The sequence below is a fragment of the Callorhinus ursinus genome, unplaced genomic scaffold (assembly GCF_003265705.2).
Source record: "Callorhinus ursinus isolate GAN/ISIS: 27379988/994484 unplaced genomic scaffold, GSC_fseal_2.0 scaffold57, whole genome shotgun sequence".
Classification (NCBI taxonomy): Eukaryota; Metazoa; Chordata; class Mammalia; order Carnivora; family Otariidae; genus Callorhinus; species Callorhinus ursinus.
This window is the reverse complement of record NW_027397119.1, coordinates 5,248,777-5,265,517: the sequence shown is the minus strand read 5'-3', so window position 1 is coordinate 5,265,517 and position 16,741 is coordinate 5,248,777. Positions and strand designations below refer to the sequence as shown.

Genomic DNA, 16,741 nt, shown 5'->3' with positions numbered 1-16,741 from the left:
GAGAAGCAGGCTCCCTGCTCAGCAAGGAGCCTGACGCTGGACTCCATCTCAGGACCCTGGGATCATGACCCGAGCTGAAGGCAGACATTTAACCGAATGAGCCACCCAGGCGTCCCTAAAGTTACCTTCCATGGTAAATTCTAACTATCACAATTGGATTCCACTGGAATAGCAAAGGATATTTATACAAATAGAAAAGCTTAATACCAAGAAAAAGTCACCCATGCAGTGTTTCATATTCAAGGCTTATCGAAGTTAACAGGTTAAAAGCTACTGAAAATAATCTATGTCTCTCTCTATTTTTTGAGAGGGAGGGAGGGAGAGAGGGGGAGAGGGCGAGAGAGAATCTTAAGCAGGCTCCATGCTCAGTGCAGAGCCCAATTCAGGGCTCGATCTCATGATCCTAAGATCATGACCTGAGCCAGGAAGCTTAATGGACTGAGCTATCCAGGTGCCCCATGATCTATGTCTATATTTTTAAAAATGTTTTATTTTGAAATACTTCCTAGACTTAAAGAAAAGGTGACAAGTAGTACATAGAGTTCTTGGATATCCTTTACCCACATTCTGATATTAACAACTTACACAACTGTGGTTCAATGATCAAAAGCAAGAAACTAACATGGGTGTAATACTATAAACTATAGACTTGATTAGAATTTCACCAGTTTTTTTCCCCCTTACTGTCCCTTCTGTTTCAGGATCCAATCCAAGATCCCACAATGTACTTGGTTGTCATCTCTCTTCAGTTTCCTCCAATGCATGACATTCTCTCATTCTTTCCTTGTCTTTTATGACCAGAACACTTCTGATGAGTAATGATCAGTTACTTTGTAGAATGTGTCTCAATGTGCATTTGACCCTAGTTTCCTCGCGATTACACTGAGGTTATTCATTTTTGGCAAAAATATCAGAGAGGTGACGCTGTGTCCTCAGTATATCCTATCAGGGAATACTTAGTGTTGAAAAATTACTAGACATGTTAACCATGATCACGGTAATGTGGGACCTACTGGGTTTCTTCACTGTACAGGTACTGTTTTTCCCTTTATGATTGATAAAAATCTTGGGAGAGATACTTTTGAAATTATGCTAATATCCTATTTCTTTTTAAACTTTGACACACTGATTTTAGTACCCACCTGTAGATCCTGTCTGCAGTGATTATTAATGGTGCTTTTGTATTTTTTTCTTTACTCTTATTTATTGCAATTCTTTTCTAGAGAACTGTCTCTTCTTTCTTTTTTTTTTTAATTTTATTTATTTATTCATGAGAGACAGAGACAGAGAGAGAGAGGCAGAGGGAGAAGCAGGCTCCCAAGGAGCAGGGAGCCTGATGCAGGACTCAATCCCAGGACCCTGGGATCATGACCTGAGCCGAAGGCAGACGCTTAACCATCTGAGCCACCCAGGCGCCCTGTCTCTTCTTTCTTTATCCAATTATTTCTTTACACCAGTGTAGACTCATATTATTTTATTCTATAGTTTTAATCCAGTACTATCATTATTTGTTTCCCAAATTGTTCTACTTTGGCCATTGGCACTCCTTTCATTTGGCTCCCATATACTTCTATACACTACCATCCTTTTTACAGCACTGCCTTTTTTTCTGATATCATAAGATATTCCAGGCTTATCTTGTATTTTTCCTTAGGCCCTGGAAACAATTTTTTCTCCAAGGATCCCTGGTGCTTATTTTATTGGAGAATGCTATCTCAAAACCAGATCTGGATGCTCATTGATACTGAGGTATCACTGTTCTTAAGCCCTCTCAGAGAATGGCACGAGGAAATATATGTATGTATGTGAACGTGTGCCTATACATCCATCCATCCATATACTGACACCTCAGATGCCAATCCAATGCCTCAAAGGTCATTCTACTTTTCTTCTTTTCCTGATGTAACTTTTTCTCTACCATTGATAAATCTGGGTCTCATTTTTTAAAAAAGATTTATTTTAGAGAGAGAGAGAGAGAGTGAGTGTGTGTGTGCACGCGAGCACGCAGAGGGGAGGGGCAGAGGGAGAGGGAGAGAGAAACTCCAAGCATGGAGCCAACTTGGGGCTTGCTCTCACGACCTGAGGTCACAACCAAGATCATGACCTGAGCTGGAAACCAAGAGGCTGATGCTTAACTGACTGCGCCACCCAGGCGCCCCTGGCTCTCATTTTCTGCAATAAATGGACTTACTCATTTCAATCTTAGTATACATGTAAACTAATTACAGAACTATTAAACCATACTCTTGTGAAAAACAGATAAATTAACTGGAGGACAATTTTTGTATATAGTTCTTTTTGACTTTAATCTTACAATAAATATGCAGTCAAAATACTATTTTCCAAAATTACTTAGGTTAATTCTTTTCTCTCCTAACACTTAATAATAATTATGCTATTCATTTGCAATACAGTTAGGTTATTTGTTACTACTTCCATTTTGGGCCCTCTCCACTGTCTGATTTTAAATATTTATTTTAGGGAGTACTACTATGATTCTCAGTCAAAGCTATACAAAAAGGAATATTCCAAGAAGCGTTGCTCCCTTTTCATTCCTATTAACTTCTTTCCACCCTTTCCCCACTCACTCCACATAGGTTAACGATCAATTTCTGGTTTATCTTTCCTGTATATCGTTTGCATAAATGAATATAGATACATCTGTATTTTCTTTTTTAAAGATTTTGTTTATTTATTTGATAGAGAGAGAGAGACAGAGAGAGAGGGAACACAAGCAGGGGGAGTGGGAGAGGGAGAAGCAGACTTCCCGCCGAGCAGGGAGCCCGATGCGGGGCTCAATCCAGGACCCTCAGATCATGACCTGAGCCGAAGGCAGTCACTTAACCAACTGAGGCATCCAGGTGCCCCACATCTGTATTTTCTTATGTCCTCTTATTTATATGAACAGTTCTATACTGTGCTTTTTTGCAGGTTTTTTTTTTTTTCAATTAACATTATATTCTGGAATTCATTCCAAATCAGTTTGGAGATTTCTCATCCTTTTTTATATAGCTATATAATATACCACTGTATAAATCTATTTTTTCAAATACTCTCATATATATATATATATACACACACACACACATATATATATAATGTAGGCAGTTAGATTGCTTCTAATATTCTTCTATAAACAATGCCACAGTAAACAATGCTGTGCAGTATATATTTTCATGTATATTGAAGGTGTACCTTCAGGGTAGATGCCCAGAAGGGGGTCTGCTGGGTCAAATGATAAGTGCAGGGACACCTGGGTGGCTCAGTGGGTTAAGCATCTGCCTTCAGCTCAGGTCATGATCCCAGGGTCCTGGAATCCAGTCCCACATCGGGCTCCTTGCTCAGCAGGGAGCCTGCTTCTCCCTCTGCCTGCCGCTCCCCCTTCTTGTACTCTCTCTCCCTGACAAATAAATAAATAAAATCTTAAAAAAGAGGTAAGTGCATACATAGTATTGTTAGGTATGGCCAATTTTCCTCCAAAAGGGCTGTACCAATTTGCATTCCCACTAGCAATGTTAAGAGTATCTTTCCACAGTCTCATCAACAGAATGTGGTATTGTAATTTAAAAATTTTGCCAGGCTGATAGATAAGAAATGGTATTTTGATGTTGTTTTAATTTGTAGTTCTCCAATCACTTTAAACTTTTTTTTGTACGTCCGAGTGCTTTTTTTGAGGGGGTATGTGTGATTTGTCTGTCCATGTCTCTCTTCTATTTTTTTTACTAGTTTTTTGGTCCTTTGTTCCTCATTTTTTTTTAAACAGTTTAATCTTGTTTTATCTTCATAACAAGACTGAAGTAGGCAGGGCAGGTATCATTAAACAATTTGGGAGATTGAGCAGGAAGCTATGGCTCAGAAAAGTTAAGGGATTTCGTCAAGATCTAAAAGCTAGTATGAGTCCCTGGTTTCAGTTCTGATGTGTAAAGGCGATCAGCGATCAAAGCAGCTGAAGACCGACCTTGAAGCTTACTCTGCTATTCTCCATGTTGTCCCTGACCCTTCCATTCCAGGTTTGGTTTTCAGGGACTCTGCTCCACAGGCAACAGACTCCATGCAGAGGCACCCAAGATAGTACCCTTCTCTGTTCTGGGGCTGCCCACGAAGGTATGAGGAAAGCAGGACTCTAAATTAGTAACTGCCCACTGAGGAATGAAGGTCAGTTCTATCCTTCCAGTTACCTCCCCCAGAAGACCAACCTGCTGAGTGCAGGATTCAGAAAAGATGGTTGGATCCAGCCAGTTCACAACAGTGACAGACTCACAAAGATACATAGAATATCACATCTGTGATATTCTAGGCCCCAACAGATCACCATGCCAAACACGCTCCATGGACTCCAGATAAATAAGCTAGTTCACACCGTCTAGGCCCAGGGATTTCTGGGAGCTGCCACACCTCGGGGCCTCTCAGGGAACCAGGGCTCCTCTGCCAGGCTGCCCAAAGGAGAAAGATCCAGCCCTCTCCTCAGAGAGAACGGTGAGCATCAGCAGCTTTTCCTGGCAGTGCCCTGAAGCAGCAACAGGGCAAAGGGCGAGGAAGAAGACTTCACCGAACACCCCTCCACCCTGCGTCACGTCCCTGTACCAGTCTCAGCATACAGAAAGGTTTTTGCTTGTTGCTTAACCACAAATGATGGCATAAAGGTCTTCCAGAGGGGCTGGCATGGAGGTCTTTTAGGGACACTCCTTGACTCAATCCTTGGGGCAGGGGACTCAAGGTAGCTCACGTTCCTCCAAAGGATCCGGTTGAGCAGGACTGACCTTGTTCCAGTGGAAGAGATCCCACCTGTGTCCCTGGAAGGATGGAAAGATGTAAGCTGGCTCTGCTGGGGCCTCTAAAAGCCTGGGAGGGTTGGCACTAGGAACCCCTACCTTTAGGGGTGAAGCGGTCTCCTGTGTGTGGCTGAGCAGTCTGTGCACCTCATTGCCTGGGGCACAAGAAGGTGGAGGTGAAAGGGCCAGGGCTGGCTCCTTTCCCCACCCCCCGCTTCACAATCCCCTGGGGGCCTCTGGGTCTGCAGCTGCAAGTAGAGCTGCTGGAGCCTTGCCATCTGCTCCCGTACTAGGCACAGGTGTTGCAGGTATTGGAGACTCTGCCCTGGGAGACAGGCCTAGTTTAGGCCAGGTACTGCACCATCTCTGCTTCTTCCATGGCTGCCTCTAGGTCAGTTTCTGCTTCAGTGGCTTCCTGTTCCCTTGCTCCAAAAAGGGGCACTTCACATTCAGGCTCACTTGGTGGCTTCAGGGAGTGGCGGTGTTGTGACATGCTGGCAGGGGAAGTTGGGAGCTGGTGGGACTGCTCCAGCTTACAGTTGGCCAGGAGCCTGCCTAGGTGAGCAGGAGGTTCCACGGCAGCAAGGGTTAGGGGCTCAGGGGGCTGTCCCCAACCACCATCCCCACTCCTGTGTCCTGGGAGGCCAGTTTGAGAAGTGGTTCCTGCCTCCTCAGACCTCTCAGCTTGCCATTCCCCTTCCAGGAATCCAGTAAGCAACCTTGAGCGGCATCCAGGGTCCGTCTGTAGGTGCTCCTGACTCCAGGTACTATACAGCTGCATGCCAGGTCCTTGCCAACCCCATCTGCCATCTCTTAACACTTTGATTATCAGGCCAAGTCTTTCCCTGCTAGCCAGTTTGTCTAGGTTGCTCCATCCTAACCCCATCCTCCTAGACAGCATCCCTACCCCATTCTTCTTTCCCAGATAAAGATAGGGAAACATAGCCCTCAATTTTTTTTTCAGAGCCTTCAATTTTCTAAGAGTTCTTTACATACGAAGAATATTATCCTTTTGTCTGTGTATGTTGTGAAAAATTTCTCCCAGTTTTTCAGCTGTCTTTTTTTGACTTTCTATATGGTGGTTTTTGTCATGCAAATGAAAAACATTATTTTATGCAAATTTATCAATCTTTTATTGCCTCTGAATTTTGTGTCATAGTCAGAAAGCCTTTCCTTATGCCAAGGTTAAAGAAAAATTCATCCCTATCTTCTTCTATAACTTATATTGTTTCATTTTTTAAGTAGATTCCTGATCCATTTACTTTTCTGTATGGCATGAAGTATTTATCTAATTCCAAACAGCTACCCAGTTGCCTCAGCACCCTTTATGAAGAAGTCCATCTTTACCCCAGTGATTTGAGATGCCACCTTCATCTATACTAAATTTCTGTAGGTACTTGTGTCTATTTCCATTTTATTCCACAGTTCTATTTGTGTATTCATGCACAAGTGCCATGCTTTTGTTTAATTATAGAGGCTTTATATAATGTTTTAATGTCTGGTAGAACTAGTCCCTCCTCAAAGTTTTCCTTTTCAGTGTTTTTGGAGCTATTCTTTCATGTTTGTTTTTCTGTGAAATTTAGAATCAACTTGTGTACTCCTCTATAATGTTGAGTCGTTCCATCCAAGGATAGCGTATGTTTTTCCATTTGTTCAAGTCTACTTTCCCCCCCATTTTTCTATAAATACTTTAATACATATCTCTGAAAGATCATTTTTCAATTGAGGTAAAATTCACATAAAATTAACCATTTTATTTTTTTGTTTTTTTATACATTTTTTTTTTTTTAAAGATTTTATTTATTTGACAGAGAGAGACACAGTGAAGAGAGGGAACACAAGCAGGGGGAGTGGAAGAGGGAGAAGCAGGCTTCCCGCGGAGCAGGGAGCCCGATGTGGGGCTCGATCCCAGGACCCTGAAGCTGAAGGAAGCCGCTTAATGACTGAGCCACCCAGGTACCCCTTTTTTGTTTTTTTAAATTAACCATTTTAAAATAAAAAATTCAGTGACATTTAGTACATCACAATGTTGTGCAACCACCACCTCCACCTAATTCCAAAACATTTCCATCATCCTAAAATAAAACCCATACCCATTAAGCAGTTATGTTCAAGTTTACTTTTTTAATGTGCATATCTTTTATTGTTATGTTAATCACCATACATTACATCATTAGTTTTTGATGTAGTGTTCCATGATTCACTGTTGGTGTATACCACCCAGTGCTCCATGCAGAACGTGCCCTCTTTAATACCCATCACCAGGCTAACCCATCCTCCCACCCCCCTCCCCTCTAGAACCCTCAGTTTATTTTTCAGAACCATGAGAGAAGATGGACTCTGAAAATCAAGTTTACTTTGTAAGTCTTTCAGGACTGTTAAGTTTCCCCCAATAGGTTCTTGTACATTTCCTGTTAATTTTATCCCTAAGTATTTAATCTTCTTTGTTGCTATTGTAAATGGACTTTTAAAAAGCCACCATTAAGTCCTCTAGGCTTTTATTGTTTGTCTATATGAAGGCTATTGATTTTTGCATTTTATGCCCTGCCTCTTTACCGAATCCTTAGATTCTTAGCTCATTCTTATTACACCCTTATTTTAAGCTGCAGTTTTTTTTAAAGATGTTTTTATTTTTTATTTTATTATTTATTTAGAGAGAGAACGAGAGCAAAAGCGGGGGGGGAGGGGCAATGGGAGAGGGAGAGAGAGAATCCCACCCAGACTCCCTGCTGAGCAGGGAGGCCCACATGAGGCTCGATTTCATAACCCATGAGATCATGAACTGAGCCGAAATCAAGAATTGGACGCCTAACTGACTGAGCAACCCAAGCACCCGAGCTGCAGTTTTTTTTTTTTTTTTAAAGATTTATTTATTTATTTGAGAGAGAGAGAATGAGAGAGAGAGAGTACATGAGAGGGGGGAGGGTCAGAGGGAGAAGCAGGCTCCCTTACTGAGCAGGGAGCCCGATGTGGGACTCGATCCCGGGACTCCGGGATCATGACCTGAGCCGAAGGCAGTCGCTTAACCAACTGAGCCACCCAGGCGCCCCGAGCTGCAGTTTTTGATACAATCTTATGGCACCTATCTTTTCACCCAGGAAAGAAGAATTTTTGCAAGAGCACCACAAAAGAAGCCACAATCTTTCTAAAGAATTTAGTTAAGTGATTAAAACACAAGCAAACACTTCAAACCTGTAGAATTACCTCTAAAAATACTGAAATTCATTCTAATTCTTAGGACTGGTTTGGCGAGCCCAGACTCTGGTAAGTCTGTGAAACTATTTATAAACAGAAAAAACACTAGGTGTCCACAACACAAAGATATGGGAATCAGCTTTCAGAATGGACTAAAACACTTATGAGTCAGATATAATTCTGGAAGACCTTCTGGATACCAACCAGTGTTCAAGTTTAATGGAAAAAAGCTCTCTAAAATGCATGTGTGAAATTCAGTTAAAGGAGAAAGAGCACTTGTAAAGGTACCCACCCCCACTTTCTTTGACTTCAGATACTTAGTGTGATGACGGATGTTAACTTTACAGCCCCAAGTCTGTTTAGAATTCACTGTCCACCCAAGTTTAGCTTCCTTGGATATAGTCAGCCAATTCTGTGACAATTATGTGTTATCTTTCAGGATGATCCATACGTATTCATTAATTACATGGGCCATGCAGTATTTTCTTTTAAAGTACTTATTTCAGTTTTTGTGTGCACCACTGTGATATGGGTTTTAATGTTCCTGGCAAGAGCACAATTTATGGATCATTATTACAGGGACAAACTAAAATGGGATCAAGATGAGCAAAATTTTTAATCATACGATATGAAAAAGATACTGAGGTATAAAAATCAGAGTTTTTGAGAAGATTTGAAACTTGAGGCAAGGCTATAAAGCTTAAACAAATCTGAATAACTACCTTTCCAATGAAAGCACAGATACCGTTACAGTTGTAGGGTAACACTATGGCTCACAGGAGGGAAATGGAACCATCCACTTTCCATCAGTCAACATTGGCATCAATCACAAGAATCGTTACAGCATGAAGACCAGGCAAACTCTATACACAGGTCCTGCCATGTTCGGGGGGGGGGGGAGGGTCCTTTCTCATCAGCCCGAGAACATCAAGTCTACTCTTTTTAAAGAAAAGCTTAGTGTGAATACATTTTTTTTTCATACCAATGCCAGAAGAAGGTAGTACTCTAGTAATGATCACAATAGCTGGGAGCTCTCCACTCTAACACAAGCTTTAAATTAATCTTGTCTAGTACTGAGATCATTAAGGATCACACTCCAACTTCCACTAATTGCTTTGCATATACTGCTGAGATTGCAAGGGATGGTGAGAGGTAAGAGTCTATCGGAAGATTAAGATCCATGCGGGACCAAGAAACCTGAGTCCACTAGGGGATCTGTACCTACAACAAGCATTATAAGATAGATTTCTCTGAAAGTTTATTTCCTCCACATAGGAAAGAAGAGGCATGAAAGTTCAAGTAATATGACTCTCTGCTCAAAAGCATTAATGGGAAGGAAAATCTTCAAATAATATAATCACCATTAACTAAAGACAAATTTTAAAAACAGACTGAATAAACAACAGATTTTCTTTTCTACAGGCTCCCACAGTTTCAAAACCAGTGGCCACATGATCAGCTCTGGTTTAGAAGTCCCAAAACTTCAAAGACCAAGAACTCACCTGCATTAGGTTATAAGGGGATATGAGGGAAAATTCAATTATTATTTATTTAATCCAATTTATTCTGCCTAGACTATATACCCATTAGCAATACAGGGCTATCAGTCACCATGGGAGAGTTTCATGCCATAAAACTTAGTTTATTTAAAAGCTATATGAAGAATTGTTTACAAGGAATGATAGTGGTGGTGTGGTGACGGGTGAACTCTGTGCTTTAAAACTAATGCACAGAAGGAAAAGCCAGAAAAAAATCCTTAAGTTCTCTGACTTGTTTTAGACCATCAACATGGCTGTTCCTATCCAGTGCTGATTTCTGCTAAGTAGTAAAAATTCTATTTACAGATACTTACTTAACAGAGACCATACATTTTTTGAAGAAATACAACTAAGTATATCTGTAAAGAAAAGGTACTTTTATTTATATTTTTGTGTATTGGGGGATTTCCAGTTTTGCTGATTGGTGTCTTTAACATAATTTCTTTAAAAAGCATTAGAAAGAACAGCTGAATAACTTGCTTTGGGATGATTAAGGCAGAAAAGTACAAGAGACACAGAGATACATCGCTGTTTTATTTTGTCTTGCTTGAAAGGACAATTCAGATTAAACTAAGATTCAATCTACAACCAATTAAGCCAAAGGGGGACCATTCAAATGGGTTGTGTAAAGTTAGCTTTCTAATGCCATTTTTGTTAGATTTAATTTCGCTAGTTCCTTTTCCCTAGGTGAAGTAAGATAGACCTGTTCTGTCAGTCTGGGTTTTCACCCTGACTGTAGGTTCTTGAGTACTTTTATCCAGCCCAAAATGGTATCCTCTGACATCCTTTCTAAGAAAGCTTTTGCCCTCATCCCTTAACTCATTCTCTGGTGTTTTAGACTGGTGTTTAGACTTTTGCTCTGCTCTCTCATTATCCTTGCTCCCCTTTCACGCCACTAGGCAAAAACATTATCTGTCTAAAACCTGGCTTAGAAGGGAAGATCCAAAGGAGAGCATGGAGGATAAAGGATAAGTTAAGAAACATATGCTATTGGTCTTAAGGGTCTACTAAAGAGACACGAGACTTGGTAGTGCTTTGACAGTCAGGGAAGCTACTACTAGGAAGAACTGTGAATAGCGTCCGGTTGGGAAAGGAGGTAGTTCTGAGTAAAGCTCTGGAGAAGCCCCCCTTTTCTCACGGGGTTGGGAAGCACCACAAAACCACAGCTGAAAGGAAAAAGAAAACTCCACCACTGGCCTTTTTCCGAGCGTGGCCGCCTTCCGCTCGGCTCAGTGCCCGCCACATGCCCAGGAGTGCGTCTGGATCCTTGAGGGGCTCCCTTCGCAGGTGACAGTGCTTACGCTATACTGTAAGAGAGCCAGAAAAGTGCCCATGAGAACCAGAAAGCAAACTTCCAGCTAGCAGGAACATCTCTCTAGGCATCTAAGATGGGGGGGGGGGGGGGGGGAATCAACACAGATATCTGGGCAGCATCTGAATGCCAGGAAAAGTGAGGGAGAGATAATTCCCCCCCACCCCAGGTCAATATAATGGTGATGGAAAAAGTATTTTATGTGATGTATCTGCTAGGAGCAAGCCAGAAAAGACTAAGTCAAAGCCAAATGGTGGGGGAAAATGTCTTCACTTCCAATAGACGGAAAGAAATAACTAAGAGAAGAAAATGACCTAGGGTCTAAATTTTGTTATATAAGAAAGTCTGCTATGCTGGCCTGGAGAATCAGAGCTTATGAATGAAAGCAACTCTTTCTACCACTTGGGTGATGCTGCTCTTAGAGGAAAGTAGAGACAGAAGGAAAAGTTAAGATATAAATTCTAAGATATAAAACAGTAAAGCATAAATACACCAAAAATAAAGAGCTGATATTCTCAAAAGTCATGATCTTATAAGTCAGACAAAAAAGAAAAGCTCAGTAGACATTAGACTTTGATGTAAGAGATCTCTGGCAGTTCACAACCTTTCCGATCTTTTTTCACTACTATGTTTATAAAATGCTTGATATGGCCCTGCCTATTAAATAAAACAAGAATAAGAAGAATCCTCTAGCAGATCAAAAGAGTTTTATTTTTGCTCTGTTGAGGCAGAACTCAATTCCTGCAAATTCTGCTTATCAAACTCAAAACCTCAATCTTCCTCAGGAAAAAAGAAAGGGTACCATTTATCTGTTGGAATGCTGTAATAGCAGAGGCACTTCCAAACTTTCAAGTAATATGCTTCTTAATTCCGGATGGGAGTGTGTCTGAAGAAGGTGGTTCGTGGCACCATCTCCTTCTCTAATGAACCACTGTTAAATAGGGTTTCTACTCAGAAAGGTTTGTTGGGTTTTCCTCAGATTCCAAGTGACTGGGGAAAATGGAAAGCACAGGAACTCAAGAAAATCATTCCAGGACTCCAGGCTGATTTTATCTTGATCCTTTTGAAATCAACCCAGTATCAGAGATGGACCTCTCACATATATACACTTCCTTGGCTTAGACTTAAGAGAGTAGGCTCCCATTCTGGAAAACACAGTAACTAATTATTTCTTGGAAAATTTCAGTTGGCAGACTAAATGACCAGAATGTACTTTGGGCTCCAGCTACCTCAATTTTCTAGAATAAATGCTTCTTAAAATCTCTTCCCAAGAATCTGGTCAGAATATGTCAACCTCTCTTGTCTGTCCATTTAACAGAGAGGGTTAACAAATGATCTGTGTTCTTTCCTTCAAAATTAGAAATTCTTCCACTTAAGCTCCAGGACTCGGACCTGGCAACCAAGGAAGGTGGTACGTACGTCTGTTTGTCCAAGGGAGCAGACTGGTAAATCTTAAAGATCAAATGGGACCAGTCTTCCATGTGAGGCAATAATAAATGGCTCACAAAGACAGTGTGGTAATTTGAGGGGACAGAGGGACTAGAAACAACCAGATTTGGTTGTCACCTGACACCAGGCCCCAGGAACCAAAAAGATCAAAAGATTACCAGAACACAAATGATTAGACACCCATTCTCAGATTTCTCATTAACTTCAAGTTTTAAGGAAGTGTGTTTCCTAGGACCAGAAAGCAAGGTTCTTCCACTAGGATAAAACTAAAATGTGAAGCAACTCCAAAGGAATGGAAAATGATTTGTTCATTCATTTTCAAGAAGGGTTCCTACCTTGGCCTGCAGGGTGTTCTAATAATAATAGGAAGAGCAGTGTCCTACCAGTTTCACCATTACAGATAGTTGGCTAAATCCTGGCTGGGAAGCCAGGTGCTATATTTTCATGTAAAGGAAGGCAATGGCTAGTGGAAAGAAATTAGTGACCATGTTAAGGAACCATTTGAGATTCAGACAGAATATAAGACAGCAGGTACTCTGGACCCAGTGGCAAAAATAACTCGGTAAAGGCCATAAGAAGAGGAAAGGAGAGAAGCAAGGTACTACATCTGAGGAATGGATCATCACCCTCCATCTATAAAGAGGTTACTGAAAAGGGGCGAATTTTTATCATTTTTAAATAAACATAAGGAATTGGATTATTTAAACAACGCAAATAGCCTCCAAAGGGTCCAAAGCACTGCAATCAACTCCAGAGACCTGGTCCAACCCTGTACATCACATCCTAAACCTGTGAGTCATATGCCTTAGTACTAGACCATCAACATCAGGTCACTGTATTATAGCCTTTTTATGTAGCACAGCATGCCTGATAGCACATTCCCAGTAAGTTTAAGGTGTGTGTGTTTCAGTCTATTCCCGTCAGTGGCCTAAATCAAATGCAAAACACTGCACTTCTGTTTAATTTTAGATTTCAAGGCCCCAAAAGATGAAGAAAATGAGAGACTAGAATTTCAAAAAGATCTCAAGAAGTTTATACAATAATCGGCTATGCCTGGATGAGACCATGGTATTGGCTAGAGAAGGGATCAGAGCCCAAGCGGAGCTGTTATTGGACAGTTAAAACATGCACCAAGGTACATCTCTTGTAGGAAGGTGCCAGACTTACATCTGGGCACCAGGAACACTGGATATCATTCAGGGAAGGCATCAGACCCTCAACTTTATTCAAGCAGTAACTTGAATGTGATGAGGTTCCTCTGCTTTGTCACTCTTCCTCCTTAACATCCAAGGGAGGCAGAGACTGTGAATAAAAAATTTTTATCTAGGAGACTGCAATAACTGCAATCAATCTATGCATGGCTCTCAAAAATCTTTCTCCTAACCAGTGGTTGCTCCTATTGTTGAGTCTGACATTTTATAGAACAATGACAATTACAATTAGGCCTTCAAAATGGTCCTTAACCTATTATACCCCAAATCTCAATGTGTTTTCAACAGAAGGAAATTCATTTTCAACAGCGATCTCATATTGTGAGAAAATATAAAATTAAAGGAAGATTTGTCTGAAGTTCTTTTTCAGTAAAAATCCTAAGCCCAGTAGGAGAGCAAACTCAAGGTTTTGAGCGTGACTGGTTAGTCCATGGACAATTTCCCGTATCTCAGAAGAGGTCTCTAAGAGGTGGCTGAGCTGGGGGAAATTCTAAAGATTTGCAGTTCTTCCAGTGAAGCCCTGACAAACCAAATATATTTCTTACATAAAGACCAAGAGGATTTTCCCTCCTCCTGTTTTACGATCAAATTGTTCTTTGTAAAGTGGCGACACTGGGCCTGGTGAAAGGCCCACTCAGCAGGAAACTGACACTCTCAAACCAATAGTTTGTTTTTTCTCCATCACTTTAAAGCATATAATAGGAGTACGGGGACAAAGAGTCAAAGACAAAGGATCAGTTCCTTCAAACAGAAATACACACAGCGGTATTTAACAAGTGCAGATTATTTTCAAAATTAACGGGGAGTATGATCAGGAAGGTGAATCATCTGTACATGCACTGAATTCGATTTCTGGAAAAGCATTAAGAGGTAAAACGACCAGCGAGGCTTATAACTCAGAGGCAGAAACTTGTTTGATATGTACTAAGCTTTGATAGCCGCGTTCTCAAGGCTCTGCCCTCTCACCACTTCTAATAACTCCCCTTACTCTTATCCCAGTACAACCGAGCTGGCGAAAAGGACAGCAAGAGACCCTGGTCTAAACTCAAAAATGTTTCCCAGACCGCGCGACTTCCTCCAACAGCAGCAGGTCTAGCTCCATCTCGGTCCTCTGCAGATCCCAGACTCCATCTAGCTTTTCTAGTCTCCACCCTCCCCCTCCCCTTCGAGGCTCCACCTCCCCCGACCCTCTCCTCCAGGCGCGCCTCCCCTCTCCCGGACTTTCATAGCCACGGGGGACATCGGCCTCTCGCTTCCTACCGCACTCCTGCCTGCTGGGCCTCGGTGCCCAGATCTCCATTGGCTCAGACTCCCTTTGCCCCCGGCCGGTCCGGAGCTGCGGCCAGCGGATAGTACGGCCGGCCGACCCATCCTCGTGACGGTCCCGCCTCACTCACCCTCTGTCACCTCGAGCACCTTAATCTGTTCCTCGGCAGCCGCTCGCACCTCCTGCACTGGGGACAGGATTCCGGTGAGGGTATCCACCAATGCCTCCTTCAATCCTTGTGCCACTGGACCCGGCAGCCCGGAGGCCGCACCACCCGCTGCCGCTGCCGCCATCTTTCTTCCCTTCAGCCCGCCAGCCCCGCGGCCGGGACCCGCCACTAAATGACGGCTCCCGCGCGCGGCCAATCCGCGAAGCCGCGCCTGCGCACCAGAGCAGGGCGGGAGCGGAGAAGGGGGTGGGGAATGGGCCTAAGCCTCCAGAGACAGCGCCTCCTGTCGTATGGACGAAAACTGCACCTTTTCGCGCAAGAATCGCTTCACATGTGTGTGAAAACTGAGGTTAGGGGGCTTTTCTAAAGTGGAACAGCAAGTTAGCAAACTCACTTGGAACAAACGCCATGATATAGGACTTTAAATTCATGGATCTTTCAGGTATAAGATACTTTGTTAGGAGAGAGGAGGAGGAGGTGAAATGGGAATTGGTGTAGAGGGCTTTAAGGAGAGAGGTCTGGGTCAGAAATAGCTATTTTAAACCAGTCTTTCCCCCCCACCCCAAACAGTGGAAAAAAAAAAAAAAACCGTCGGCTCAAGTGAGTGTCTCTTCATCTCAGCCTCAAGAATTCAAAGGTGGGGAAAAAGAAACTTAAGTGGACTGGGCAGTGGGGAGTGGTCACCTGCAAAAGACCCAGTCCCTTGGTTTTCCAGCCTAGTTGAGCCCAACTTCAAAATTGTGGAGTGTCTGACCAGGAGAGGGCACCTGCGTGGGGAAGGGTATTTCCTCCAGAGTAAGTACTTGAATGACTATTTGAGAATGAATCCTGTTCGCTGAGAACGTATAAATTTTTTTTCCCCAGAGAAATTGTGGCTGGACATTTAAGGAGTGAAGTTTAATATGGATATCCTAGGGCTGGTCGTAGGAAATGGTTGAAGGAATAGAGATAATGCTAAATACTGGAGTAAGTGGAGAGGATTATCCAGAGGGGTTAAAAATGCAGGGCGGAATGTAAATAAAACAATACATTTCAAATTTTAAAAAATGCACGGCAGGTTGGCAAGCACGTGGTGGCAGAGGGGTAGAATGGCATGTTTTCGGAGTGGGCGGTTCTAGAGCAAGAGGAACAGGTAATTTTTAGCAAGCTGTTCAGGTTGAGTGCCTTAAAATGGTTTCTAGGAACTCTAACTCTCATTCCCAAGTGGCAGAGGAAACCAGATGGCAATTCCTAGCCTAGTTCTAAGACTATGGCTGCTAAATTGATAGTGATCTGGGGGTGTCACTTCATCTGAGTATTCTTCCTAAAGATTTATTCCTTGATTTGAGGACAGCTCTAAACACATTCGTCATTTCCCATGTGAGAGGACAGGTGGGTTGTTACCAAAATTTCATAGGGAAAAGATTGCTTCTTGGACCTTGACATTCCAAAGTAGGGAATAGTAGGACTTCTTTTCCTTCTTTTCTTGTTCCATTAGAGCAGCTTCTTTTTTCCTGGGTTAATTCACTTTTACCCCTGGAAGAGAACAGGAAAGTCCAGAGGGTGGTAGATTTTCAAACACTGTGGCAGTGGATGGAGGACTCAAGAACCCTGAATTTTGGGCTGGTGAAAGATGCTATGTCCACAGTGTGCAAGTAGGGAACTCCCCGACCCCCCCCTTCCCCAACCAAAGGGTTCCAGAGCTCCTGCTTAGGATTTGAGGATCAGACATTTCCAGGGAGATGAGGTTTACCTCTTGGTTAGGCGAATGACCACAAGCAGTCTCACCTTGCAGATCAAGGAATGGGCCACAAGATAAATGGAGACAGAAACCAGACAGAGAGGGAAC

The 16,741-nt window shown here is 42.4% G+C and overlaps 1 protein-coding gene and 1 pseudogene across 2 annotated transcripts in view; both read right to left on the bottom strand.

Annotated features, from left to right (window-relative positions):
* Positions 1 to 15,084, bottom strand: part of IPO9 (importin 9) — a 59,077-nt gene extending 43,993 nt beyond the window's left edge. Inside the window, exon 1 of one of the 2 annotated variants that reach the window (XM_025855156.2) lies at positions 14,875 to 15,084. In XM_025855156.2, coding sequence (XP_025710941.1) covers positions 14,875 to 15,037 — 163 coding nt within the window. In that variant the 5' untranslated portion in view covers positions 15,038 to 15,084. The remainder of the gene's footprint in view (positions 1 to 14,874) is intronic. The other variant, XM_025855155.2, reaches the window with a different exon arrangement.
* On the bottom strand, positions 4,590 to 5,582 carry LOC112811274 (uncharacterized protein C8orf58 pseudogene; annotated as a pseudogene).
* Positions 15,085 to 16,741: the final 1,657 nt, after the last annotated feature.